Raw genomic sequence first — 25,005 nt, 5'->3', positions numbered from 1 at the left:
GTTGTACTTTCCCGATTATTGGAAACATCATTTTTCATATGTTGATTTTCAAACTTGCCTATAGAGAAAATGTAGAACGTTTGCAGGATCAGCTAATCTGTATTACTGTACACACACACACACACACACACACACACACACACACACACAGTATGAAAAAGTTTAAAAAGAAATATAGTTAGATTAGTAGAATTGAGTTTTTTATTTCCAGAAGAAAGATTTTCTTAAACTGCATCCACGTCTCCCTTTATTTATCTGAAGGAGAAGAATCTTCTCATAAAGGAAATTTCATCCTTCAATTCATCACAAACATCATCTGGAGATACATGTTTAACTGACAGGAAGAACTGAGACCAGAACAATGTTTACCTCTGAGATGTAGTGCATACAAGTATAAAGGAGATTTACTCAAGTGCAGTACTTCAGTAAAAGTACTTATTGATATTCTGATTGTGGATCCATTATTTAATAACCCAGATTATGATTGTGGTGTCTTTTGAACGCTGGAGATGATTTATTAGGCTAAATGCTTCAGGTAAAGTAGAGAATATATAACTCCTATCAAACCAGAAGCTCAGGAATCATCAGCCTCACGTGACTGAACGGAAATGACCAGAAATAAAAATGTAAATGTAAAAAGTGTTCCTTCCTGACAGACAGACTCTCCGACTCTCTGGATTGAATTGTATCCGTGTATAGTGTCAAATTACACAGTTCTATCTAGGAGTTTTCCTTGGAAATTATTAGGAATTTATGGGCCTGTAAAATAAAACATTACATTATTTCCCCCGTTCAGCCACATTAGTAAGGTACTGATGTTGGAAGATAAGGCCTGGCTTGAACTAAAGAGCCGACAAAGTTAGCAACTAGTTGCTGAAATAGTGCAGAATTTAGGAACTAAAGAGGAAGATACAGAAGATTTGGAGGAGAGCTAAAAGGAAAGGAAATGTTCAACTTAAATCAGGTCTCTTGAAATATCGCACCAAATAAACGCTAATGTTTCAGACGTGTTGAATGGGGTTGAGGTCTGTGCAGGTCAATCAAGATCTTCCACAACAAACTCAGAAAACCATTTATAGACATTGCTTTGTGTATGAGAGCATTGTGATGTTGTAACAGGAAAGGGCCTTCCCCAAAGTATGGCTGCACAGCTGGAAGGACACAAGTGTGGAAATAACCTTGTATGCTGTAACATTAAAATTTCTCATAACTGGAAGCGGAATATCTCAAACCATAAAACACAACCTCAGGGTAAAAGTATAGGAAGATATACGAACAACAAACAACATATTGTTTAAGTATAATAATGTAAAATGTTTTTAAACAAATGCACATGATATGCATAATGTGTAAAGAAGATGTGTTGTATAATCGGTAGCATAAATAATCAAAAAAGTCTCCCTTTCTTTTTCTTCTTGTTCTCAGTACTATATAACCGGAGCTGTGAACCGATTACTCAGGCCAGAGCCTATTAACATCGACAGCAATGACTCAAACTCCATCCAGGAATCTGCAGTTGACAGTGAGCCCACTCACTTTGGTGACACAGAGGTAGACGCTAGTGGAAGAGGGCTCGAGGAGGAACAGCCTCTTGCGGCAGCCTCTCTGCTTAGCTCATCTCGGCCAGTTGTTGCCTGGGAAATTTGCACCACAGACATCGACTTAGGGCCTGATGAAGAAAGCGTGCAGTACAAAACCCAGCCAAACAGAGGCAGCAAGAACAAAGAGTCTCAGGAAGGTGTGAGCATGAGAGATGAACAGTTCACCCAAGAGAGAGATGAACAGTTCAAAGAGAGAGATGAATCATTCACCCAAGAGAGAGATGAGCCGTTCACCCAAGAGAGAGATGAACTGTTCACCCAAGAGAGAGATGAGCCGTTCACCCAAGAGAGAGATGAGCCGTTCACCCAAAAGAGAGATGAACCGTTCAACCAAGAGAGAGATGAACCGTTCAAAGAGAGAGATGAATCGTTCACCCAAGAGAGAGATGAATCGTTCACCCAAGAGAGAGATGAGCCGTTCACCCAAGAGAGAGATGAACTGTTCACCCAAGAGATAAATGAACAGTTCACCCAAGAGAGAGATGAACAGTTCAAAGAGAGAGATGAACAGTTCACCCAAGAGAGAGATGAACTGTTCAACCAAGGGAGAAATGAACCGTTCAACCAAGAGAAAGATGAACCGTTCACCCAAGAGAGAGATGAACCGTTAACCAAAGAGAGAGATGAAGAGTTCACCAAAGAGAGAGATGAAGAGTTCACCCAAGAGAGAGATGAAGAGTTCACCCAAGAGAGAGATGAACCGTTCACCCAAGAGAGAGATGAACCGTTCACCCAAGAGAGAGATGAACCGTTCACCCAAGAGAGAGATGAACTGTTCAACCAAGGGAGAAATGAACCGTTCACCCAAGAGAGAGATGAACTGTTCAACCAAGGGAGAAATGAACCGTTCAACCAAGAGAAAGATGAACCGTTCACCCAAGAGAGAGATGAACCGTTAACCAAAGAGAGAGATGAAGAGTTCACCAAAGAGAGAGATGAAGAGTTCACCCAAGAGAGAGATGAAGAGTTCACCCAAGAGAGAGATGAACCGTTCACCCAAGAGAGAGATGAACCGTTCACCCAAGAGAGAGATGAACCGTTCACCCAAGAGAGAGATGAACCGTTCACCCAAGAGAGAGATGAACCGTTCACCCAGGAGAGAGATGAAGAGTTCACCCAAGATAGAGATGAAGAGTTCACCCAAGAGAGAGATGAAGAGTTCAAAGAGAGAGATGAAGAGTTCACCCAAGAGAGAGATGAACCGTTCACCCAAGAGAGAGATGAACCGTTCAACCAAGGGAGAAATGAACCGTTCAACCAAGAGAGAGATGAACCGTTCACCCAAGAGAGAGATGAACCGTTAACCAAAGAGAGAGATGAAGAGTTCACCCAAGAGAGAGATGAAGAGTTCACCCAAGAGAGAGATGAACCGTTCACCCAAGAGAGAGATGAACCGTTCACCCAAGAGAGAGATGAACCGTTCACCCAAGAGAGAGATGAAGAGTTCACCCAAGAGAGAGATGAAGAGTTCAAAGAGAGAGATGAAGAGTTCACCCAAGAGAGAGATGAACCGTTCACCCAAGAGAGAGATGAACAGTTCACCCAAGAGAGAGATGAACAGTGCACCCAAGAGAGAGATGAACAATTCACCCAAGAGAGAGATGAACCGTTCACCCAAGAGAGAGATGAAGAGTTCACCCAAGAGAGAGATGAACCGTTCACCCAAGAGAGAGATGAACCGTTCACTCAAGAGGGAAATGATGATGCAGGGCTGCTGGTCGCAAAAGAAGGCGAACAAGAAGAAAGCAGAGATTGGAAATTGTACACTCGCGGACGAGATGAGACGCCGGAGAATGGAGAGTATGAAGAACATACAAACACCCGGTCACTAAGACTTACAGGTGATAAAATGAGCGAAGATATGGAGGAGAGCGGAAGAAAAGCTGGAGCTGAGGAGGACAATGAGAGCGCAATAACACCAGAGGATCATCAAAAAATGTATGAAACCATTCTAGTAAAGGAAGAAGATGATCAAATGCAGCATGAAGATGAAGACTTGCAGGCGGAAAACATAGAGGTTAAATTGTGCCCGATCGCAGATTTGAGTCTAGAAGACGAGAATAACATGCACATAATAGAAGCAAAGGTGCAGAGGAACGAGGCAGATACAGCGGCGACATATGAGGAAGTAGAAAACAGAGATGTTGTGCCACAGCTTGCCTCTGAGAATGAGAACAACTCTGATGAGGGAGCAAAACAGGTCTGTGAAGAGTTGTCAGATGACGACAGAGATTTCATCCCTTCACTTCATGTTGAATCACAAATGACCCACAACAAATTTGGCATCGTGTCTGAGGGTGAGCTAATTGTTGTCGAGCAAGAGCATGCGATGGCTCATAGAAAGGAAAGTGGTAAAGTTGAGGAGAGGAGGACGACGAGGACGAGGACGAGGATGAGGAGGAGGGAGGAGGAGGAGGAGGAGGATGAGGATGAGGGTGTTGTCATTGAGGAAGAAAATGTGATTGAGGCCACAAACGACCAGAAAATAGATAAAGCGCCGGAGCAGGAAGTCAACATCAAAACAGTTACAGAAGACAGTCAAGAAGAAGACATTTTAATTAAACATGTTACATGCAGCAAAGAAGTCGTGCAGAATGCTAAAACAGAGCTGCACACAGCAGAATTCACAGATGGAGAACAAGAGGATGTGGTGAAGGACACCGAGGTGCAAACCAAAACAAGAGAGACAGATGATGATGAGTCAGAGAACCATGACATAGTAATTGACGAAAGGTCGAACAATATTTTAGTAGATGAGAGATGTTTTGATAAAGATCAAGTAGAAAAGGAAAAAAGTTGCATGGAAATAGCATGTATAACCACCTCAAAACCTGAAGGCGAGACTGGACAGGAAATGAGCGGAGAGTGTAAAAATATTCCCCTGGGCATATGTGAAGGCCGGGTTGTTGTGTCGCAGGAGTTAAACTCTCCAACATGTGAGGAAACTCAAGAGGGAGTTCCTGACTACAACAATGAGCCTGGGTCAGATGAAAATACAACACAAAGGTTCCTGGAAGAAGGGGATTGCGAGGAAATCAAGGGAAACTTACGAGAAGAGGAGGAGGGCAAAGAGTCGGAGAGCCTTCAAAACAGTGGCTGCAGCACCGAGCACATGGAAGACGGACAAGAAAGCACACAAGATATTAAGAACAGCTTTGACGAAGGAATGCCACAAGAAACTGAGAAAACATTTATTGAGGCAGTGATTCAAGAATCAGGACCTTTCTTTGAGGAAGAGGAAGGAGAATTACTGGTGGACTCAATGAAGACGTGGATCGAAAACTCAGAAGAGGAATCTGAGTCAGACGTCAGCACAACAGACGAGACCAATAAGGCGGCAGAAGAGCCGCAAGATCGGATGGAAGAGCTTTTAGTTGAATTTGAAATGGACAAAGAGTTATGTGATTCCCAAGTAGCTGATAATGCTGGAGATTCCTGTGAGGTGGCAGGAGCTGCAACAGCAGAGGAAGTGGTCGGGTCCGCTGATGAAACTTTCCCCGAGGCTGAAGTAAAGAAGATGACAGAGACAAGCTTCTTTCAGGAATCAGTAGATGCCATACATCTGGAACAAAACAGCAACATGTCTCCTACTTTACTAGAACACATTACTGAATCTGGATTCCTGAAACAGACTCAGACTGAGCATAAATTACCTGAAGATGCAAAAATGCAAGATGCAGGGATAGATATGGAAGAAACCGGTTATGGAGTCGAGGAGGCAGCAGAAGATGAAATGCAGAACATAAATGAGATGGAGATTTTACATCTGCAGGGAGCAGGGATGGCAGAATCTGAATTGTCGAAACCAGTTGAATCACTGGAGATGAAAAATCAACAATCAGATGAAGCAGAGATAACCAATGAGGAGATGTTGACTGAAGCAGCCGGGGAATCAAAGACAGCTGAGTTGAAACCAAAAGATTTAAGTGTGATATTAACAGAAGAAGTGGCCGAGCATGTGACAGAATCAGAGGGGAGTTATGCTGAAGAAACAGTTCGCTCAATGAGTGGACGTCAGGATGTGATCGATGAAGAAATCCTCGACTTGTGGATACAGACGGCTTTGTCAGAGGACACCGATGCCCTGAAACAACAAGAAGGGCCGGAACCCGGACAACAAATGGAGCCATCAAATGAGGAACAAGACGAAATATCATCAGTGCAGACAGAGAAGGATACAGAGCATCTTGTGGCGTCAAGTTCAAGGGAATCTGAATTGGTGAGTGACACAGAAATGTCTTCGTCAACAGTAGAGTCTAGATTTTTGGACCAATCTGTCGGTGAATGGGGTGAAACTCAGCTACTTAAGTCCACTAGCACTGGTTCATTTCAAGACATATATAACATGTTGGCAAATATGTCAGAATCAGCAGACATCTCTGAATTGTCTACACAAAGACCTAACTCCGACTTTCAGGATGTGTTGATGGAGGAAGCAGCTGAAACAGGGCGATCATATCTAAAAGAGGAGGAATCAATCACTGAGACAGGATTTCATCCCGATTCAGGAATCACGTCACCAGAGGCTAGACATCTTAATCAGGAATTGGATAAATCACGAGAAACGTCAGACGGAGAAAGAGCTGAATCAGGGGAGACTGAACCTGGATCCCAGAAAGAGATCGCTGAGGTAACTGACTGGAAAGACACTGAAGAAGCAGACGCTCTATTCAAAGTTGAGAAAACAAAAGCTGAAGATGAGCCTCTTGAGAGAACTGTGTCTGATTCTCCAGATGAAATGTGCACGGAATCAGGACGATCTAGAAGCGGATCAGAGGCTTCTTTAGGGGAGGAAATAGTGTTGACAGAATCTGGTTCACAAGGCGTCACCTGCACTGAACCCCAGCCCAGATGGTCAGAAGATATTGCTGAATGGTTACCTGAGCTGAACAGGTCTGAGGTGGCAGAACATCCAACGGCAAAGTCTAAAGATCAGATGGAGGTATCGTTTTTAAAATAACATATTTAACCATAAAAACATCATATTAAATCATGAATAAAATCAGGCAGTATTCATAACCTACAGAGACAATTTTGTCATTGCAGTTGGACACCGATGCGCTTGATTTTACTGTACAAAAGGCAAGAATTGCTGTTAAAAACCCTCTTGTAAGGCCACCCAAAGATCCCCGCTCCCTTCTACATATGCCCTCACTGGATCCCACACCCTCTCCACGTCTGTCAGCCAAAGTCCCTGCAGGTGGGCCTTTGGGAGGCTTGGGCATTGGAATAAAACTGCCTGGTAGGTCACTTACGGCGCATGGAAAGCCACTACCTTGAGTATGTCATGTGCAGTTATTTTTCATAATCTGTCAATAATGTCACACAATTTTTGTTTTTAAGGGCTTGGTGCAGGTTTCCCTGTTTTAAAAAAGACGCAACGGGTGGTGAGAGATGAAAATAGTCCAGACACCATGTCACAGGTAATCTTTATATATATATATATATATATATTTAATTGTAATATTTATTTTCTGTTAAGTTGAGGTATATCTTAAAACGTACTTTTATAGAATGGCTTGTCTTAATAGCTGACATTGTGCGTGCATGTGTATTAGAATAATAATAATAATTATTATTATTATTATTATTATTATTATTATTATTATTACTATTTTTATATATACATTGTTAATGTCAAATTATCAACAGGAGACAAAGCCAGAAGAGAAGAGTGACACGCCCAAACAAGATGAGCCACAACTCAAACCTAAATGGATGCCACCAAGACATCCAGGGTAAAAAAGAACACTTCAGAATATCAACATTATAATATTTGGCACAAAAGAGGCATCTTGTGTTCAGACATTTTTTGATTTTCAGTTTTCTCGTGTGTCCCCAGATTTGGAAATCCACTTATGTCCGAGCTGAAGACCAAACTGAAGAAAACCTCAAAAGACTGAGATGAAGATGAATTGTAATGCTTTGTATGAATATTTGAATATAATATACAAATGGCTTTATTTTTGATGTATTTATGAAACTGAATACAGTGATGAAATGTTCATCTCGCCCATTTACTTGCCTTATGTTTTGTAATAAAGCTTATCTGAAAAGAGAATGGCATTATTTAAAACACAGTGCAAGAAGTGGTGGCTTTGCTGGGTTTTTAGCAGACATAATCATCATAGCCTCAAATCTCTCTGTGGTGCAAAGGGACATAATAAACAATTGAAGTCCAAGGTGGAGACACTGGCTGTGTTGGTGGAATACCTGAATCCACAGACATGTGTATCTCAAAGCTATTTATGTACACCACATCAGAATTCAGTGTAACATAGAACAAAAAGTGAGGCTGAAATGTATAAATTGATGTCAGAATTTGCTCTAATAAAGAGTATTTTTGTATTAAAGAAATAACATGAATGTATTAAATATTAAAGTGTAGTTTTAACGAGACAGTAGATGGCAGTATTGCTGCATCACATGGACATCACTACTATTAAACTCATGAAGAAGAAACCTTCAGCTGTGATTGGTTGGAATTATCCAGTGAGCGCGAGGAAAGTTGACGTTTGAACCAGAGCGGCGCTCCTATTTCAAAGTTTAGTCGACGTTAGTTAAAGTGTTTTATTCAACAAACTCGAACTTCGAGTTAAGGTTTAAAGTCTTTTCCCAGACATAAACGTCCCTCAAGCAGTTAGGTAAGTCAAAGTTGTTTCCGTTCTACCAACTAACGTTACCAAGCTAATATTAGCTTAGCGTTGTTCGGGACTGTCATGTCTGAAGAATAACGTCTCTACTGTAACCTCTCAAGATAAAACAACATCTGTCAATGGTTTCTTTTAACTACCATGTTGTGTATGTTACCTGCACTGTTGGGGATCATCCTCTGCTGGCTGAAGTTGCGATGTTATTGTTTCTAGCTAACTTATGTTTTCTGCCTAACTAAACTGAAGGTAAGTTGACATTGTTAATGTACTGTCAGCGTTAATTAACACAAGTGGTTGACACTGGACTGTGGTCATCAGTTGGCTTTACTTTGTCATTTAAAAAAGTGTTTTTGATTTGTATTTTTGTACCCACTTCCTATCTTTACTTACGATATATAATATAGGGTATTTTAGGTTTAGGTAGAGTAGTAACATTTCGACCTCATATTTAGCAATAATTGTGGAATATTGACCCAATGTAAGTTTACATGATCTGGTAATATAAAAGTTAAAATGTTTTGTGTTAATTATATTGTCTAATCCACAGGCTGCAGGCACAGAGAGACTGAGGGATCACCTGAAAAAATGTCTTCTCTGCAATCTTTACGTGGCATGGATGCTCCTGTATCCTGGCTGGAAGATGAATGCTTGCCAGAAATGACCTTCCTTGATGATACATGTGATTCAGATCTTCCTGGCAGCATGCTTGCTACTCCTGTAACAGCTAGGTCTGTGAACAGCAGGTTAACCTCTCTACAGCCCTCCCAGTTGACTTCCTCCACACATATAAACACCACTGCTCAAATAACCTGCCCTCAGAATAAGACCATGGATCATTCCCAATCTAATATAAATAGTTGCAAACCGGAGATTGGGACTTTCAATACTAAACCCTCTAAACAGAATGCCATGAAAATGTTGACCAGTGACAGTATGAGTGATAAAGAAAACGACTCTGATGTCCACTCTCCTGAACTGTCAAAACATAATGGGACAACAGCTTCAGACCCTGATGACAAGATGGTTGACCTTTCTGAGAGTATGTATGCTCCTGTTTGCTTCCTGGATGTCCGATACTTCCCAGAAATAACGCTTCTTGATGTTACGCGTGATTCTGAGCTATCACAATTTGAGGGATTATCCTCCATGGAGGTCATACAGGATATTTCACCAGTGGATAGTTTGAAAAACAGCAAGCCTCCCTCGGAGTTCAATAACCAAATTGTGGCAGAGCCTTGCAGATCGGACATGATTCAAAGAGAAGAATTGTCAAGTAGTACTCTTACTGGCAATGTCACCCACACCACAATCTCTTTTAGTGAACGATCTGATAAGAGTGGGGGGGGAGACATTAGGCAAACCTCCTTCGAAGTAACTCAGGCTATTTCTACAAGCAGTGTTTTGGAAAACAGCAGGCCTTCATTGGAGCCCAGTGGACCAAACATGGCGAAGATTCAAACATCAGCTGAGGATACATCTGCTAATGTTACACACGACAAAAACTCCTCAAGTGACATGGCTGTTCAGTGTGCTTCATCACAGTTATCTACATCTGATATGCAGTGCAACACAAGTTTAAAGAATGTCACCTTTGAGCTTTATGTTGAACCTGTGGTGAACTCTAATACTGTGGAAGCCAACAATGAAGAGCTAGCTTACCAGCCGTGATGCAGAGTTGACTAGCAATGAGCCACAACCAAGGCCAAAAACATCTGGGTTTGTGAACGGCGCGTTCACCTCCCTCCAGCCCGCGCAGTTGAGTTCCTCCACCGATTTGAGCACCACTGCTCAAATACAAAGCCCTCAGAATAAGACCCTGGATCTTCCCCAATTTAATGTAAACAGTCCCAAAGAGGAGAGCGAGGCTGCAGTTCAGGCAATTTCGGTCTCAAAGAACATCACCGAATCTTCCCTTGAAATTACTCAAAATTGCTCCGCTGTAAAGACAAGTGGTCCAGGTGATATGCAGAACGCCACTTTTGATAGACATTCTCTTCAAAAATCCAGTGTCGCTGGTGCTACAACCTTTTGCCTCCAAAACAACACTTTTGATTCTAAGCCTCCTCCCATGCAGAATGGCACAATAACTTTGTCAGAATCAAGCTCAAGTGACGGTAACCAGAACACTTTCGACAAGCCCTCTCCTAATGCAACAAGTAGCCCTAAAGAAAACAATTCTGAAGTCCACCATCCTGAACCGTTTAGACATAATGGGACTACAACTACAGACTCTAATGCCAAGATGGTTGACACCCCTGAGAGCACGTTTGAAGCTAATCCAGCTGTTGCGGTGGCTTCTGGAGCTGGCCGACGTGAATCAGGTCTGCCTGTGACAAATGGTCTTTCCAATAGTTTGGGCCATCAAAGCATGGATTTGGAAAACAGCAAAGCAAACACATTGAATTGGGATGATACCCTAGATTTAAAGGCAGACTCTTTGATCACTTCAACACCAATGACTAACTGTAAAATTTTGAATGTGTACACTCAACGAGACAAGGTCAAAACCATAACGGCACAGAAAAAACTGTATGGGGATGGTCAGGTGCCATCAGACGTTCCATCAAACATAATCTGTGACCGTAAAACATTCTTGCCGCATCCAGCTGCTCAATCCCTTTTGCCTCCTTCGAGTGCTGCATCCCAGTTGTTGAAACACAAGCCGCCCTCTGCACTTCCAGGGAGGTTTGAGGCGTTGACATTAGGCCTGCCCATGACGAGACAAAGAACCCTAGCCGAAGTTTTGAGATGTACTTCTGCTCCTGATCCTCCCCAGGTAGGATGTTTTTTTTGTTATCCACCATGTGTACAAAGTTGACAGCACAGAACTCAATTGACCATGTCAGTCATCTTTTTTCATGACTGAGACCAGACAACTGATTGTTGATGATATCCTCTCTTCTTGTGTATTTAAGACCACAGGAATATCAAGCTCTTACAAGTTACGTGCGACAACAACAGGTAAGCAGTGTCTATTCTATTTTTAGAATGGGCTTGGAAGATTGCAGTTTTATTCTAAATAAATGTTGAGGGTAAATTCTTAATAGTACGGGATGATAACAGTAATTTATCTGTAAGTAAGTATCTGTGTACTTTTTGAACTAATGTTAACATTTGTTCATGTATTATTTTTTAGACAAAGCATTCCCCCATCCTTAACTCTTAAGTCCTACTTTTAGCTGCGAACAGTATAATGCCCTCTCAATAGGAGATGAAGTGTGTGTTCACCGTATTCACTATCCACACTGTCCTCCCTCTGTGCCGACATTAGGATCCAAGCAACCTCATTCAGGCTTGCAGAGACCGCAGTTGAGTGGCATACCATCAGGCATCCAGAGAGCTGCAACAGGTCTCAGGCCGCCATCAGTGAGAAACAACACATCAGCTTCTTTAAGCACTAATAAACTTCGTGGACCTACTACAGGTACTCATTACAGGGGTCAGAATGTATGTTTTGACTGTTTATTTTATCATATATTTACAAATATGATAAATAAATGTACATTTGGCAGTACTGAGTTTTAAATGACATATGGTATTCATATACAGTTGTATTTCTGAACCCCAATAATAAACAAGCAGCTAGCAAGACAAGACGCAATGAGATTCCTTTTAATGTTTGTGTTTTATTTATTTTATTTATTTATAATTACCAGCAACACATGAAAAATCCTACAAAATAATCTCCCTTTTGACTACAATGTAATGTTATGATGTAATGTTTTTTGTTCTTTATACACAAGCAGCTACTAACCCTGTGACGAAGACTTCACAAGCAAAGAAGCAACGCTTAACCAGAGGGGAAGCTTTGCCAATAGCAAAGAGAAAGAAAATGACCTGTAATGTAAAAATGGGTAAAAAAAGAAGCTACTTTCATTTCAAAGAATTGCTGCTTAGTATTTGCACAAAAGTTGTTGTGATGGGGTTCAAAAACTGGACTTTTCTCTACTTACTAAATTCACACTCACTTTTTTCTCAACCTTTCAGATACTCCCTTACCGTATGGTAGTGGTGAAACCTCACCATCTTCCTGTGATGCTGCAAATGCATCCAAAAACCTGAAACGGCCCACAACCAGTAAGAGAGCTTTGCCAGCTAAAACCCAAAGGGATGGTAGGTTGGGAGTGTACCACACTGTGTACTCGCACAGTGTATGCCAGATTGTGATGTTGTTTGTTGCTGGAGGATGTCATGGTCTAGTGAGTTCAGTAACCTGGACTCTATGCGAGTTACTTCCATGTTCTTTATCACGTGATTTCAGATGCTGCAATGCGAGCCAGTACTGCTGCTGAAATCTCAACATCTTGCGATGCTGCTAGCAGAGCGAAACTGAAACTGCCTACGAGCAGCCATAAAGCTCTGCTCGCTAAACCCAAAGGCCATGGTAAGAACTGAGATGCCAAAGATGGACAGCTGAGGCGACTGGAGGTTTAATTAATTTATTCAAACTGATGTTAGGTGCCTACTTGACAAGTCCAATAACCTACTTAGAATATTATCTAATATGATTTGTTTAAAGGCTGTTTACAGGCTGAACAACTGAATATTAAGATCTTGTACTTATGTCCATCTTTAGGTTGTTTTGAAATAATTATTTTCCTGCATCAGCCATCTTTCTTGTTAACAACTCCGTTTAAAGTTGGGTATTGTAGTTTATTTTTGGTGACATTGGGCCAAAATTCCATACTAACCTTTTCAGCATATTGTAATTCAATGACGCCGAAATAATAACTACCTACCCAAGCTTTAATCACACATTATTTTGTGTAAACAACTAGTGGAGGTTTTATGTTTTCTGATGCTGCAAAAGTTTGGTTTATATCGATAATGCTTGTCCAGTAATGTTTGAAGTGACACAAATGTTCAGCTATGATAAGATGAACATATCTATCAAGTCAAACTGTCCCATTGTATAAATTGCTACACTATTAAAGAGCATTGGGGTCTTGCATTAATGAATAAGGCAATGAAAAGTAACCTAAATTAATTGTATAGACCAGTTTGAGAATTTAACTTCAAACTGGTGTGTCTGGATAATAACGGCATTAAGCCACCATGACCACATGGCGTTGGTTGGAGGAAGCATGAGTATTATATGGAAGTTATACATCAGGTAGTCGCCCACACTTAACCAAGTCTGATATACAGACAATAGAAAACTGACGATAGAAAATGATTTGACGGAGACCATTCCCTCAGTAATGTAATGATTGAAATTGTATTGCAGGTTGCGCCAACTGCGTCATGCTTGAACAACAACTCAAAATGAAATCAGAAGAAATAAGGAAACTGAATGAAGGTATGACTCGTTACTGTGGTTTTGTGTAAATATAGTTTTATTGCAACTTACTTAGAAAACCCCATGCTGCAATGTTCTGAAATTAAAGAAATATCAGTGCTTTTTGTTTGTTTTTTACAGCGCTGCTGAAGAAAAGTAAAGAAGAGGAAGCATAAAAGTATATTAATGAACTGCTGTAAAATTAAGATTATGATTTTATTAATAAACCTAAGGGTCCACTTCTTACTCTGAAAGTTATGCATGCTTCATCTGTGATATTTGAATAAATATGTGAAGTATCTGAAGAGTGAATTGTGCTTTGTATTTTATTATTATTACCATCTTTGCTACAAACATGGATGTATAAAGAGAACACATTATGGGACCCATAACAGATAAATGGTGACCTTTCCGCCCGCTGGGGGGCAACATAACGCGAGGCCCTGTCCCGTGGATGTGTTGCAGACCATCTCTATTCTTCGTCGATCTACGACTCACTTCCTTTCCTGACGCAAGCACCCGGCGAGGCTGTTGCACGCCTTTAATTTGTGGCCGTTTTACAGCAAAACTGGATTTTATAACCATTCAAAATAGACAGTCACACCACAGGATATATTTCACAAGGACGTAGGTAAGTCTGGCTCAATATTTGACTAACTTATGGTTGGTTACATGTCGCTTTAGTATATTTACCGGCTACACATGCGGAGAGGGCCCCTTGCTCACTAGTTAGGTGCTAGCGTTAGCTTAGCAACAACCCCGCGCCACGTTAGCGTTAGATCAGATATAAATCAGCGTTAGCTTGCACATGAATATGCTACAGTATGCGCTTACGTTGCTTTAGTTATGAATTAACGTATCGTAGCGGCAACTAACGTTTGTTTAGTTTTATGGGTTACTTGCAATCCATCTGTCAAAGCTAGCTAGTTTAGCGCAGGTTGTCTCGTAACGTTACAGACGCAGGTTTCTAACTTTCTAACGGCTGCCCCGTCGACTTTGTTCCGGGAAACGGCATATCTATGTGCCATAATCATGCCAATTGTTGCTAAATTAACATTTTTAAAGAATGTTTACGCTGCCATTCAAAGTCTTTAATGTGTGCTTAAAGCTAGCTCTAACGTTAGTTTCTTATTGAGTAGTTGCATAGTGACAGTAGCTAACGTTAGCTAGCAAATAATAGCTAGCTTGACAAAACGCCGTAAATCTTGTTTTTCTCGTATCGCACCAGCAACAAACTGAATTGTTATGTCTTGCATCGTCTTTTTACGTTAACCATGTGAGAGACATTCTTGTTCCTACTTGTGTGATGCTGTTTCACGACATGACCCAGCAGCAGTAACTTCAATGGACGACTACTATTCAATTCAATTCCCTTTAATTGAGGCACATCACTTTAGTTTTGGCTTCATGATTCAATTATTACAATATTGCCTTTTCTTTTATCTCATTTGTTAATGGGAAGCTGAACTATTCATGTGCACAGATGTAAACAGATCAGCTGTAATGTCTTCACCATTCCTCTCATGATGTCCTTTTGTCTTCACAGATTGACCGCTTCCTTCAGCAATGTCTCGTTTCTTTGCCACCGGGTCTGACAGCGAGTCAGAGGAGTCTTCATCGGCCGATGATCTCACTCTTAAAGCACCCGGAGCAACCTTTCAAGCAGTCAGTACAATTTACTACAAGTACTGTCATCAGGACTCAAATTCTTACTTTTCGTAGTAATCTCACTCATCCACATGGTTTTCACAGGTCGTTGCTTCTCAGTGATGATGAGGAGGACACTAAGAGAGTGGTGCGCAGCGCCAAAGACAAAAGGTTGGTGTGGTATCTTTTTAAGCGGCACATCTCAAAGAATGTACCGATTGTCTTATCGGGTGTTGTTCTTAATGCATTATTCTTATATCTTAGGTTTGAGGAGTTGACCAACCTCATCAAGACGATCCGAAATGCTATGAAGATTCGTGACATGGCCAAATGTCTGGAGGATTTTGAGCAGTTATGTCGAGCCTTCCTCAAAAGCAAGACTATAGTGGACAAAGAGGGTGTTCCCCCTTTTTACATCCGTCTTCTGGCCGACCTGGAGGACTACTTGAACCAGGTCAGTAGCTCAGATTCAAACCACAACTCAAAAAAATACAAACTATGTAATATGTATATTAATATATGTGTATATATATGTAATCCCAGTCCCCACTTTTCCAGTGCAATATAAATAATGAAGATTATTTTCTCTCCAGCTTTGGGAGGACAAAGAGGGAAAGAAGAAGATGAACAAAAACAACGCAAAAGCCCTCAGTACACTACGTCAGAAGATCCGCAAGTACAACAGAGACTACGAAACAGAAGTTGCTGCATACAAGGAGGTAAATTGGGAAACTTTCTCTTAGTGGTCATGTGCTTCAAAACATACATACATTTAGGTGGTTGATGTCAGAGGCGGGAGGCTGTTTCAAAGTGAAACATGAATATGTGTGTGAATTAGTAAGAGAGGAGCACTTGTCTTTTCTGCATTACCAACATATGTGCCAATCAAGCTGCTCAGTAGGCCACCAGATCAGACTGTCTGTACCTGGCAGCTTCCATATGTGTGTAACTTTAAAAGTGTATCGGGAAACAGCCTGGCTAAAAATATAATCTCTTTTCTCTGTCTGTTAGAACCCACAGGAGTCTGCTGATGAAGAGGAAGAGAAGGAGGCAGGGGATTCAGGTAAGCTTGCTGTTAAAGCAAGTTTTTATGTTAAATCACAACATTTCTGTGACATGTACAAGAACAATCTGTGTCCATCATAACATCAGAGCAGAAAGGTGAAATATGTTTGCATATAGAAGATGTTTGATGCCTTTCGGGGTCCTGTAGCACACTTCACGTACATTATTGCATAAGCTACACACATTAATCATACAAGTGTATCACCCTACCTGTTTTCAGTGTCTTGTGAATCGAGTTGGTATTTAATGAAAGTGTGGGAGTAGAATTTAATTTACAAATAGTGCAGGCATTCAAACTCGTCTTACAGAAGTGTTTGAAATGTTCCTTATTTTTTTATAATGAAAATGGTTAACCAATGTTGCCAGGGCCAAAATGTTGAAATATGCATTTAGTTTTATTACCTCCTAAAGTCACTTATAGACACTCATTTACTCCCAGAGAGAAAACGACACTAGTGTTTGCCACAGACCAGCCGTTACAAACATAAAACAATAGTATGCTTGTATCAAGATTACAGCTGAACATCTGAATGTTGGGTGAAAGCATCATCTCTAAAATTCATTCTAATTTTTGTTCTACAAGGTTCATCTTCTGATGGCGAGGAAGAGGGAGACGAAGAAGGAATGTCAGCGAAGGCCTTCCTAAAGAAAAAGCCTGAGCCTATCCCAGATGCCAGCAAGTTCCTCAAGTCTGCCAAGGGATCCGGGGTAAGAAGCCAGCATGCCATATGAGAATGTAGTACAGAGAGAACAACAAGAAACATGCTGCCGAAGACCTCGTTCTAATGTGAGATCATTTAATGGATCTTTTCTCCCTTGACAGGATGAGTCTTCCTCTAGTGATGATGACGATGATGATGAAGACTGGGGATCAGACACTGTAGACAGTGGCAGTGATAGCACGGATGAAGAGGGTGTAAAGAGCGCTTCCTTAGCTCTGGTCTTCCTCAAGAAGTGAGTCTCCCTCTCTGCATCTTTTGGTTTACAAGAAAATATGAACAAAACGGGACACGGCAACACAAAGCGAAACTTTTTACTTTCCCTTTTTATAAAGTTAATGGTAAATTGCAGTACGTGAGGTAATACAGTTGCTTTCCCTCTTACAGTACCATGTTTACTTACCACCACACACACTGTCTGTCCTCAGGGCCCAGGAGAGTGATAAGCCCAGTGAAAAGAAAATCGGCAGGAAGAAGAAGCCCAAGAAGAAGGAGCGGCTTGAGGAAGAGGGTGAGGAGGAGGGTGGAGATGCAGCTGGAGGCTGGCAGGAGGTGAAGGGAGGCGCCCCTATGGTCAAGGTAAAGAAGACTTCATGATAAAAGTATTTTTTAGATTTACTGCTATCAGATTGTTGCTGCTAAAACAAGATGAGACAATAGATGGGATGCACTCATCCATGTTTGTCTTTGCTACAAAGCCTTGTAATTTATTTTAGCACAGGTTCACTGCAGGCCCAGTCCAAGTGAATCAGCACATTATGTATATATGTATGTTATGTGGTGTATTTACTTTGACAGGAAAAGCCCAAGATGTTTGCCAAAGGCACAGAAATCAACGTACCAGTGGTTGTGAAGAAGCTGAACGAGATCCTGCAAGCAAGAGGCAAAAAGGGCACTGACAGGTCCGCACATATTACTCTTCATAATACTCTTTAAATCCGCAATGCGTGTGCCATGTACACTTATGTCCAATAAACAAACTTCGTGGAGAAACACTTTGACAAGCCAAGTAGGAACCTCTTATTTACCCTCGCATATCTGTCATTTTTCTTTGTTAGTATTGTAAATGTCAAGAAATGGAAAAGTGCAACATTTATAATAATAATCTGCAGAAAATATGACAAATGTTCTAATTTTGGCGATTTCTCTAATCCAATCTCCACTTTTATGCTCCCTCTGACAGGGCTGCCCAGATTGAACTGCTTCATGCTCTGGTAAACATCGCCGCTGAGAATAACTTGGGCCAAGGTATCCTGGTCAAGATTAAGTTCAACATCATCGCCTCCCTGTATGACTACAACCCCAACCTGGCAGCCTTCATGAAGGTAAATCTAAATGTTACAAGTTCTGTTAAAGTTTGAATGATGAATCTAAAGGATTTGAACAACACAAAATGTAGAATCAATATTCATGCTTATATATTGATATACTATAGCCATTAGAATTCCTTTTATAGTATTTGATGTTAACATTATGCTCAACTGTCAGGACTGATCCTGGTGTTACAAATGGAATAATTCTAACTTTGTTTCTCTTAAGCCCGATATGTGGAAGACGTGCCTGGACTGTATCGATGAGCTGCTGGACATCCTCTTCGAACACAACGACATCTTCATCGGGGAGAACATCGCAGAGGACAGTGAGAGTCTCATCATCTCAGACCAGGTATGCCATCTTCTCTCCTGTTTGTTTTTGACCTTTCTGGTATTTTCTGGTGGCCGCTTGTCCGTGCTGATGTGTAGACCATCCCAGCGACCATGTCTTTGTTGTATGATCTGTCTTGTGTGTTATGAGGTTTATCTTCATTTATGGAAGCATCGTTTGTATGGAAATGTTTTGCACAAACTGCTAAATGTTTGGTTTTGAGAGGATAACATTGTAATAAAAATAAATATTTATTACTTGTGTGTTTGTCAGCCATTCAGGGTGCGTGGATGCATCTTAACGCTGGTAGAGAGGATGGATGAAGAGTTTACCAAGATCATGCAGAACACTGATCCCCACTCACAAGGTACCAGAAAACAAACACTCGTGAATTATTTTTAATTGTGAGTATTATAATTTTAGATGGGAATGTAAATCCTCGAGTATTGGAAGTTGATGTTGCTGCATCTTTGGTCTTCCCAGTAGCTCATTGCTCTTTTCTCCACTCTTTCTCCAGAATATGTTGACAATCTGAAGGATGAGGGACACGTCTGTGGCATCATTGACCGGCTGCTCGACTACATGGAGAAGAAGGGCTGCGCAGAGGAGATTTGCCGCATCTACCTCCGCAGAATCATGCACACCTACTACAAGTTTGACTATAAGGCTCACCGGCGCAGCCTGGGCCTTCAGGGAGAGACCAAGGTGAGAAAAGCTCGGGAGTGGTGCAGCCTGTGTGAGAGAGAAAGACACATGACTATTTAGCAAGTAAGGGAACCGAGTTTAACACGCTAGCTCTATCGACAGATTTACATTTTTAAATGATAAGTGACATAATGGCCTAAATTAGGAAAAACCTCAGTGTAGTTGGGGTGCCACGATTCGATTTTAACTTTCTTTCTTTTGTTTTTTTTAACACTGACTGCTATGCTATTGTTGGACTAGCGCAGGGGTCGCAACCTTTTTGGCTGGGAGAGCCATAAAAGCCAAATATTTATTAACGTATTTCCTTGAGAGCCATATATTTAATAAATTTGAACGTAACTTAATGCGTGCATTTTTTAAGAATAACACATCTCTGAGTACTAATAGCAGTATCAGCGTTGCATTGAACAGGTGCTCTTTTATTGAATAAACTAAACGCTTACGTTATTTATCTCATTTATGTGCACGTTTCAGTGTTTACTGCACGGGTGTCAAACTCAAGGCAATTATATCCGGCCCACGAGAAAATATATGTCTGTCATAAGTGGCCCGCCGGTTTTGGTAATTACATCAATGCATGGCACAACCACGGGGAAAGACATTTGACGAAGTATCTAAATGTGTGAGAAATGAAACTGTCCCGGGACAAACTGACGGGACTGACGACAGATGGAGAGTCTGCGATGTGATGAAAAGAGCGGACTAGTGGGCAGGATGCGGGAGAAGATGCACCGTCAGCTGCATCTTACACCAGGAAGCGCTGTGGTGTAAAGCTCTGGAGATGTAATAAGCACCGTAACACAGAAAGGAAACTTTCTAAGAGTGAGTCGAGGGAAAGTGCTGAATAGATTTTTCGAGTTGCGTGAGGAAATCTGCCAGTTTTTGGAAAGACACCACAGATCTCTGGGACGATGTGAGCGGGACTGTTAGTGCGACATAACGAAGCATCTCACTGTTAAAGCTGCAGCTTCAGGGCCGTGTGATCACGGACATGTGTGATGCAGTGAGAGCTTTCTAAGCCGAGAAGGAAGGAGGAAGGAAACTTTGGTCGTGTTTCCAAACACTGACAAATATCTCCACCGCTGTGTTCCCGACAGCATTCTGCTGATAAATTGAGCGCATTTGCCGACTTTGCAGCTCAGAAATTAAAATTGAACTGCTCAGCAACCCGTTTGCAGTTGACTTAAATATGTTCCATATCTTTTTGCACTTTATGTGTATCCTGTTCAATAAATGTGGACCGTGTTTGGCCCTCGACATAGTCCCAGTTTTTAATGTTGGCCCTCTCTGTGATTGAGTTTGACCCCCCCCCGGTCTACTGCTTGCTTTGTGCAGTTTCTCCTCTGCTCGGTTTCGAGAAGGGCGGGGCTTCACTGCCGACACACACATGTGCGAACACACCTACAGTCAGAGACAGAGCGGAGGAAAGGAGAGGGGAGAACAACAAAAAAATCCACAGCTAAAAGTTTTACTTTAAAATGACACAATATAATTATTTATTACTTGATTACTAAAATTGTCTGCGAGCCATATTGTGTCATCGAAAGAGCCATGGGTTCCCGACCCCTGGACTAGCGAGTACGTAAAGATCCACAGGTTGTTTTTATGCCCAAAAATCCTTTGTTTACATTCTCAAGTTCTTTAAAAACAAAGGCCTAAAATAATGGCCATATTTATTTTTGGGGCTGTACCACACTAAGGCCATATGGTTCAAATATAAATTAGAATTTTGAATTTCCATACCAGCAAAAAGCCTATATTTCTGGATGCCAGTGCGTTTGTATGTAGACAGTGTCTTGCCAGGAGGTGAGCAGCCGTCTATGGGAGTTTATCAGCGAGTTGTGTTTCTCTGTCCGCCGTTTAGTCCGAGCAGGACCAGGAGGAGAGCGAGGGGGAGGACAGTGCTGTGATCATGGACCGTCTCTGCAAGTTCATCTACGCCAAGGATCGTACCGACCGTATCCGTACCTGCGCTATCCTCTGCCACATCTACCACCACGCTCTGCATTCACGCTGGTACCAGGCCCGCGACCTGATGCTGATGAGCCACCTGCAGGACAACATCCAGCACGCTGACCCGCCCGTACAGGTAGGCACACGGTACTAATTTAGGGTTCATAGTTGTTCTCTTGTGTAGCCTTGTGTCTAACTACCTATTTCTCTCTTGTCTAGATCCTGTACAACAGAACCATGGTCCAGCTTGGCATTTGCGCATTTAGGCAGGGCATGATTAAAGATGCCCACAATGCCCTGTTGGACATCCAGTCTTCTGGCCGTGCCAAGGAGCTCCTGGGTCAGGGTTTGCTCATGAGGAACATGCAGGAGAGGAACGCAGAGCAGGAGAAGATTGAAAAGAGAAGACAAGTAAGTCCTACACAAGCGGTAAACCCAGGGTTAAGATCATGTTAGTTTGTCTAGTTGATAAACCTGCTAGGTGTAATCTCTGATGGAGACAGAGGACCTCCCTGAGAACCATGTCGGCAGGTTTCTTCGATCATATTATGAACAACTTGTTATGTAAACAAAGTGGCAATATACATTGATTGCTGTGGGTATAAAGGCATTCTGTAAACCTTTCGCATTTGCATTTATGGTAATAATTTAGAAGTGCTCTAGGCTTCCAGAAATTCATAGTACCCAGTTGATGAATCCTACTTTCCTCTAGTACCACAATGACACGTGTAAGCTCAGTATTGCGTTCCAAGCATTGGGAATACTTAAAGAGCATTGCTTTAACCTCCCCCACAGGTGCCATTCCACATGCACATCAACCTGGAGCTGCTGGAGTGTGTGTACCTGGTGTCAGCCATGCTGCTGGAAATCCCCTACATGGCCGCTCATGAGTTTGACGCCCGCCGCAGGATGATCAGCAAGCAGTTCCATCACCAGCTTAGGGTGGGGGAGAGACAGCCACTGCTGGGTACGTAACATGTCCCCTGACAACTCTTTACACCAGGATGTTTAATCCAGAGAGAAAGCAGAGAGGATAACTGTGGCTCTCTTTGTCCCACAGGACCCCCAGAGAGCATGAGGGAGCACGTGGTGGCTGCCAGCAAGGCCATGAAGATGGGAGACTGGCGTACCTGCCACTCATTCATCATCAATGAGAAGATGAACAGCAAGGTCTGGGACCTGTTTCCTGAGACGCAGCGAGTGCGCGAGATGCTTGTCAGGTTAGCATACACAACTCTCATCCATCAGTTTAATTTCATTATTATTTACAAATATAAACTCATTGTGCTTCCCTACATTTTCCTTTTTATAGGAAGATCCAAGAGGAGTCACTGAGGACTTACCTGTTCACTTACAGCAGTGTATACGACTCCATCAGGTGAGCACAAGAAGCTACTGCCCGTTACTACTAAAGCACTGGTTTGTGTAGACCAGTGAGCGTTTAGCTGAAGCCTTTGTTTATATCAGATCAGGTGTTGCACTGCCTACTCGTGTTTATGCAAACGACAAATGTTGTTACTATTTTTGCATCTGTCCTTCAGCATGGGGACACTATCTGAGATGTTTGAGTTGGAGATACCCACAGTCCACAGCATCATCAGCAAGATGATCATCAACGAGGAGCTGATGGTAAGTTTCATGGCTTCTCATTTTATTAAGTCTACATGCAACACAAGTGTTGTTGAATTTCCGCTAAAAAGCAATTCCCTCAATTGAAGTTCTAAATGAATTCTGTCCTCTTGCCAACAGGCGTCTCTCGACCAGCCCACACAGACCGTAGTGATGCACCGCACAGAGCCCACCTCCCTGCAGAACATGGCCCTGCAGCTGGCTGAGAAACTCGGCAGCTTGGTGGAGAACAATGAGCGCGTCTTCGACCTCAAGCAAGGTATCTACGGAGGCTACTTCAACAGAGGTGAGTTCGGACAACACGCTTCACTCTATGCAATACATTACATGAAGATGTTGTCTTCGTTATTATTATAGGTTGATAAATGCTTTCTTGGAAACATTAGTAACGGGTTGTTCTTTGCATTACAGATCAGAAAGGTGGCTACCAGCAGAACAAGTCTTACAACAGAGGTATGTTGAGCCGCACTGATCGCTGATCTTCTGCAGAGGCTGTTGCTTCATTGCTGCTTTAATATTTTCAGCATCTCCTGGAACACATTCCTAGTGTTGCACTTGGTTGTTCACATGGAAAGGGAAATTGTGAGTCATCAGAAAAGCTCTCAGCCCCTTTCTGAAAGGTTCAGAGACTTTGGCGGCCACATTGGGAACAACTGAAAAAAGACGCTTGTACAAAACAAAACACTACGTGGTCATAATCTTCAATTGTTGCGTCGTGTAAACCATTTAAACATGTTTTCCTCGTTGCACGTTCACAGATCAGAATAGGGGAGGCTACAATCGAGGTGGTTACAGAAATCAAAACCACCAGAACCAAGACGGTCACCAAGGCGGCGGCTACCAAGGTCACGGCGGAGGAGGAGGCGGTGGCTACCACGGTGGCGGCGGAGGAGGCGGCGGCTACCACGGCGGCGGAGGAGGCGGCGGCGGCGGCTACCACGGTGGCGGCGGAGGAGGCGGCGGCTACCACGGTGGCGGCGGTGGAGGCTACCACGGTGGCGGAGGCGGCGGCTACCACGGTGGCGGAGGCGGGGGCTACCGTGGGGGCGGCGGCTACCAAGGTCGCGGAGGCGGCGGCTACCAAGGTCGTGGAGGCGGCGGCGGCTACCAAGGTCATGGCGGTGGAGGCGGTGGCTACCAAGGTCACTGGCGGTGGAGGCGGCGGCTACCAAGGTCACGGCGGCGGAGGCGGCGGCTACCAAGGTCACGGCGGCGGAGGCGGCGGCTACCAAGGTCACGGCGGTGGCGGATACCAAAGCCACCAAAACTACTGAGCTTGGAACATGTGGATTTCAGTCTCGCCCCCTGGACGAGTCTTCATTCCATGATCATAACAACAACACGGGTTTCTGTGTGTTGTTCTCCTTCATTTGACTCAAACTGCTGATTCAGCTGAAAGTTATTGCAGTCCAAGTCTTTCTCACTGCAGTCGCATAGTGTGGTTTCTCAGCGCGGCCAACTTCTTTGGATGAACGTGACGAGTTTTTAAGGTTATTATTGCCAATAGAAAATTGTAAACGTGGACATTGCAGTGTGGCTAGCTTGTGGCAGTACAGTCAGGTGACGGACGCGTCAAGTATTGTTGACTTATACTTATTAAATAAACAATTACACAAATGAAATGGTGTGTTTTGTGTTCTGTTTTACACTTTTCATATAACAAAAACAAAAACCCCTCTCCTCCACATCAGGGAAAATGATTTACATTAGATCTCAGATGTTTCGTTACCTTCGCTAAGGACGTTGTGTGTTCTTGAAACTTGAAGGGTTAACGTGGGTCAAGGCAGAAACCATTACACTTTGGAGCGGATTCAAATTGTGGCAGATAAACAAATGATCTACAAACAGGATACAGGATCTGACTTTCAGGCGACTTGAAAGAAGGAAAACAAACACAAGGGAGTCTCGGCCTTATGAAACGAAATGTAAATACTTTGGATTTGTCCCTCTTGTTTGAACTGCTGAAGTAGTTAGACCATCCGACGAGCAGATCTGGATTTGTGATGGTGATATTCCTACAACCTCCAAAAGTAAAAATGTAATAGGTCAGATCAGTGAGACTCGGGCAAAGAGTAACCAGCAGACACCGGACTCGGTCACTTTCACTGACG

General features: G+C 42.5%; 3 protein-coding genes across 4 annotated transcripts; all 3 read left to right on the top strand.

The window, feature by feature from the left end:
- The first annotated feature begins 3,154 nt into the window (after positions 1-3,154).
- LOC115024279 (DNA ligase 1) lies at positions 3,155-7,998 on the top strand. Its single transcript, XM_029455721.1, has 5 exons — positions 3,155-6,543; positions 6,648-6,843; positions 6,945-7,024; positions 7,254-7,339; positions 7,444-7,998. The coding sequence occupies exons 1-5, from the start codon at positions 3,451-3,453 to the stop codon at positions 7,502-7,504; spliced, it is 3,516 nt and encodes a 1,171-aa protein (XP_029311581.1). The 5' UTR covers positions 3,155-3,450; the 3' UTR covers positions 7,505-7,998.
- Positions 7,999-8,866: 868 nt separating this feature from the next.
- On the top strand, positions 8,867-13,837 carry LOC115024871 (uncharacterized). The gene is made up of 9 exons (XM_029456733.1): positions 8,867-8,971; positions 9,909-11,030; positions 11,170-11,215; positions 11,526-11,678; positions 11,998-12,108; positions 12,242-12,367; positions 12,516-12,638; positions 13,482-13,553; positions 13,674-13,837. The coding sequence occupies exons 1-9, from the start codon at positions 8,867-8,869 to the stop codon at positions 13,706-13,708; spliced, it is 1,893 nt and encodes a 630-aa protein (XP_029312593.1). The 3' UTR covers positions 13,709-13,837.
- Positions 13,838-13,996: 159 nt separating this feature from the next.
- Positions 13,997-24,516, top strand: eif3c (eukaryotic translation initiation factor 3, subunit C). Of its 2 annotated transcripts, XM_029455723.1 has the most exons (23): positions 13,997-14,163; positions 15,079-15,197; positions 15,285-15,350; positions 15,444-15,633; positions 15,773-15,898; positions 16,191-16,242; positions 16,828-16,952; positions 17,068-17,198; positions 17,392-17,542; positions 17,762-17,865; positions 18,147-18,288; positions 18,503-18,628; positions 18,881-18,974; positions 19,125-19,312; positions 21,177-21,401; positions 21,485-21,676; positions 22,061-22,232; positions 22,326-22,485; positions 22,578-22,643; positions 22,807-22,894; positions 23,015-23,180; positions 23,306-23,347; positions 23,653-24,516. In XM_029455723.1, exons 2-23 carry the CDS (start codon positions 15,157-15,159, stop codon positions 24,279-24,281), a joined length of 3,276 nt encoding a protein of 1,091 aa, XP_029311583.1. In that variant the 5' UTR covers positions 13,997-14,163; positions 15,079-15,156; the 3' UTR covers positions 24,282-24,516. The 2 variants fall into 2 exon arrangements, with proteins under 2 accessions (XP_029311583.1, XP_029311584.1); XM_029455724.1 differs by lacking the exon at positions 13,997-14,163 and having other exon boundaries at positions 15,099-15,217.
- The last annotated feature ends 489 nt before the right edge of the window (positions 24,517-25,005 follow it).

The sequence above is a fragment of the Cottoperca gobio genome, chromosome 19, assembly GCF_900634415.1.
Source record: "Cottoperca gobio chromosome 19, fCotGob3.1, whole genome shotgun sequence".
NCBI lineage: Eukaryota > Metazoa > Chordata > Actinopteri > Perciformes > Bovichtidae > Cottoperca > Cottoperca gobio.
Note: the sequence above shows the minus strand (reverse complement) of the source record. Positions and strands in the feature narration are given on the sequence as shown.

Coding starts and splice junctions, on each gene's coding strand:
- LOC115024279 (XM_029455721.1), top strand. CDS start 3,451: ATGAGCGAAGATATGGAGGAGAGCGGAAGAAAAGCTGGAGCTGAGGAG. Junction 7,025..7,253: donor GTCCAGACACCATGTCACAG/GTAATCTTTATA, acceptor AATTATCAACAG/GAGACAAAGCCAGAAGAGAA. Junction 7,340..7,443: donor ATGCCACCAAGACATCCAGG/GTAAAAAAGAAC, acceptor GTGTGTCCCCAG/ATTTGGAAATCCACTTATGT.
- LOC115024871 (XM_029456733.1), top strand. CDS start 8,867: ATGGATGCTCCTGTATCCTGGCTGGAAGATGAATGCTTGCCAGAAATG. Junction 12,368..12,515: donor AGCTAAAACCCAAAGGGATG/GTAGGTTGGGAG, acceptor ACGTGATTTCAG/ATGCTGCAATGCGAGCCAGT. Junction 12,639..13,481: donor CGCTAAACCCAAAGGCCATG/GTAAGAACTGAG, acceptor ATTGTATTGCAG/GTTGCGCCAACTGCGTCATG.
- eif3c (XM_029455724.1), top strand. CDS start 15,099: ATGTCTCGTTTCTTTGCCACCGGGTCTGACAGCGAGTCAGAGGAGTCT. Junction 17,866..18,146: donor GGCAAAAAGGGCACTGACAG/GTCCGCACATAT, acceptor TCCCTCTGACAG/GGCTGCCCAGATTGAACTGC. Junction 23,348..23,652: donor GAACAAGTCTTACAACAGAG/GTATGTTGAGCC, acceptor GCACGTTCACAG/ATCAGAATAGGGGAGGCTAC.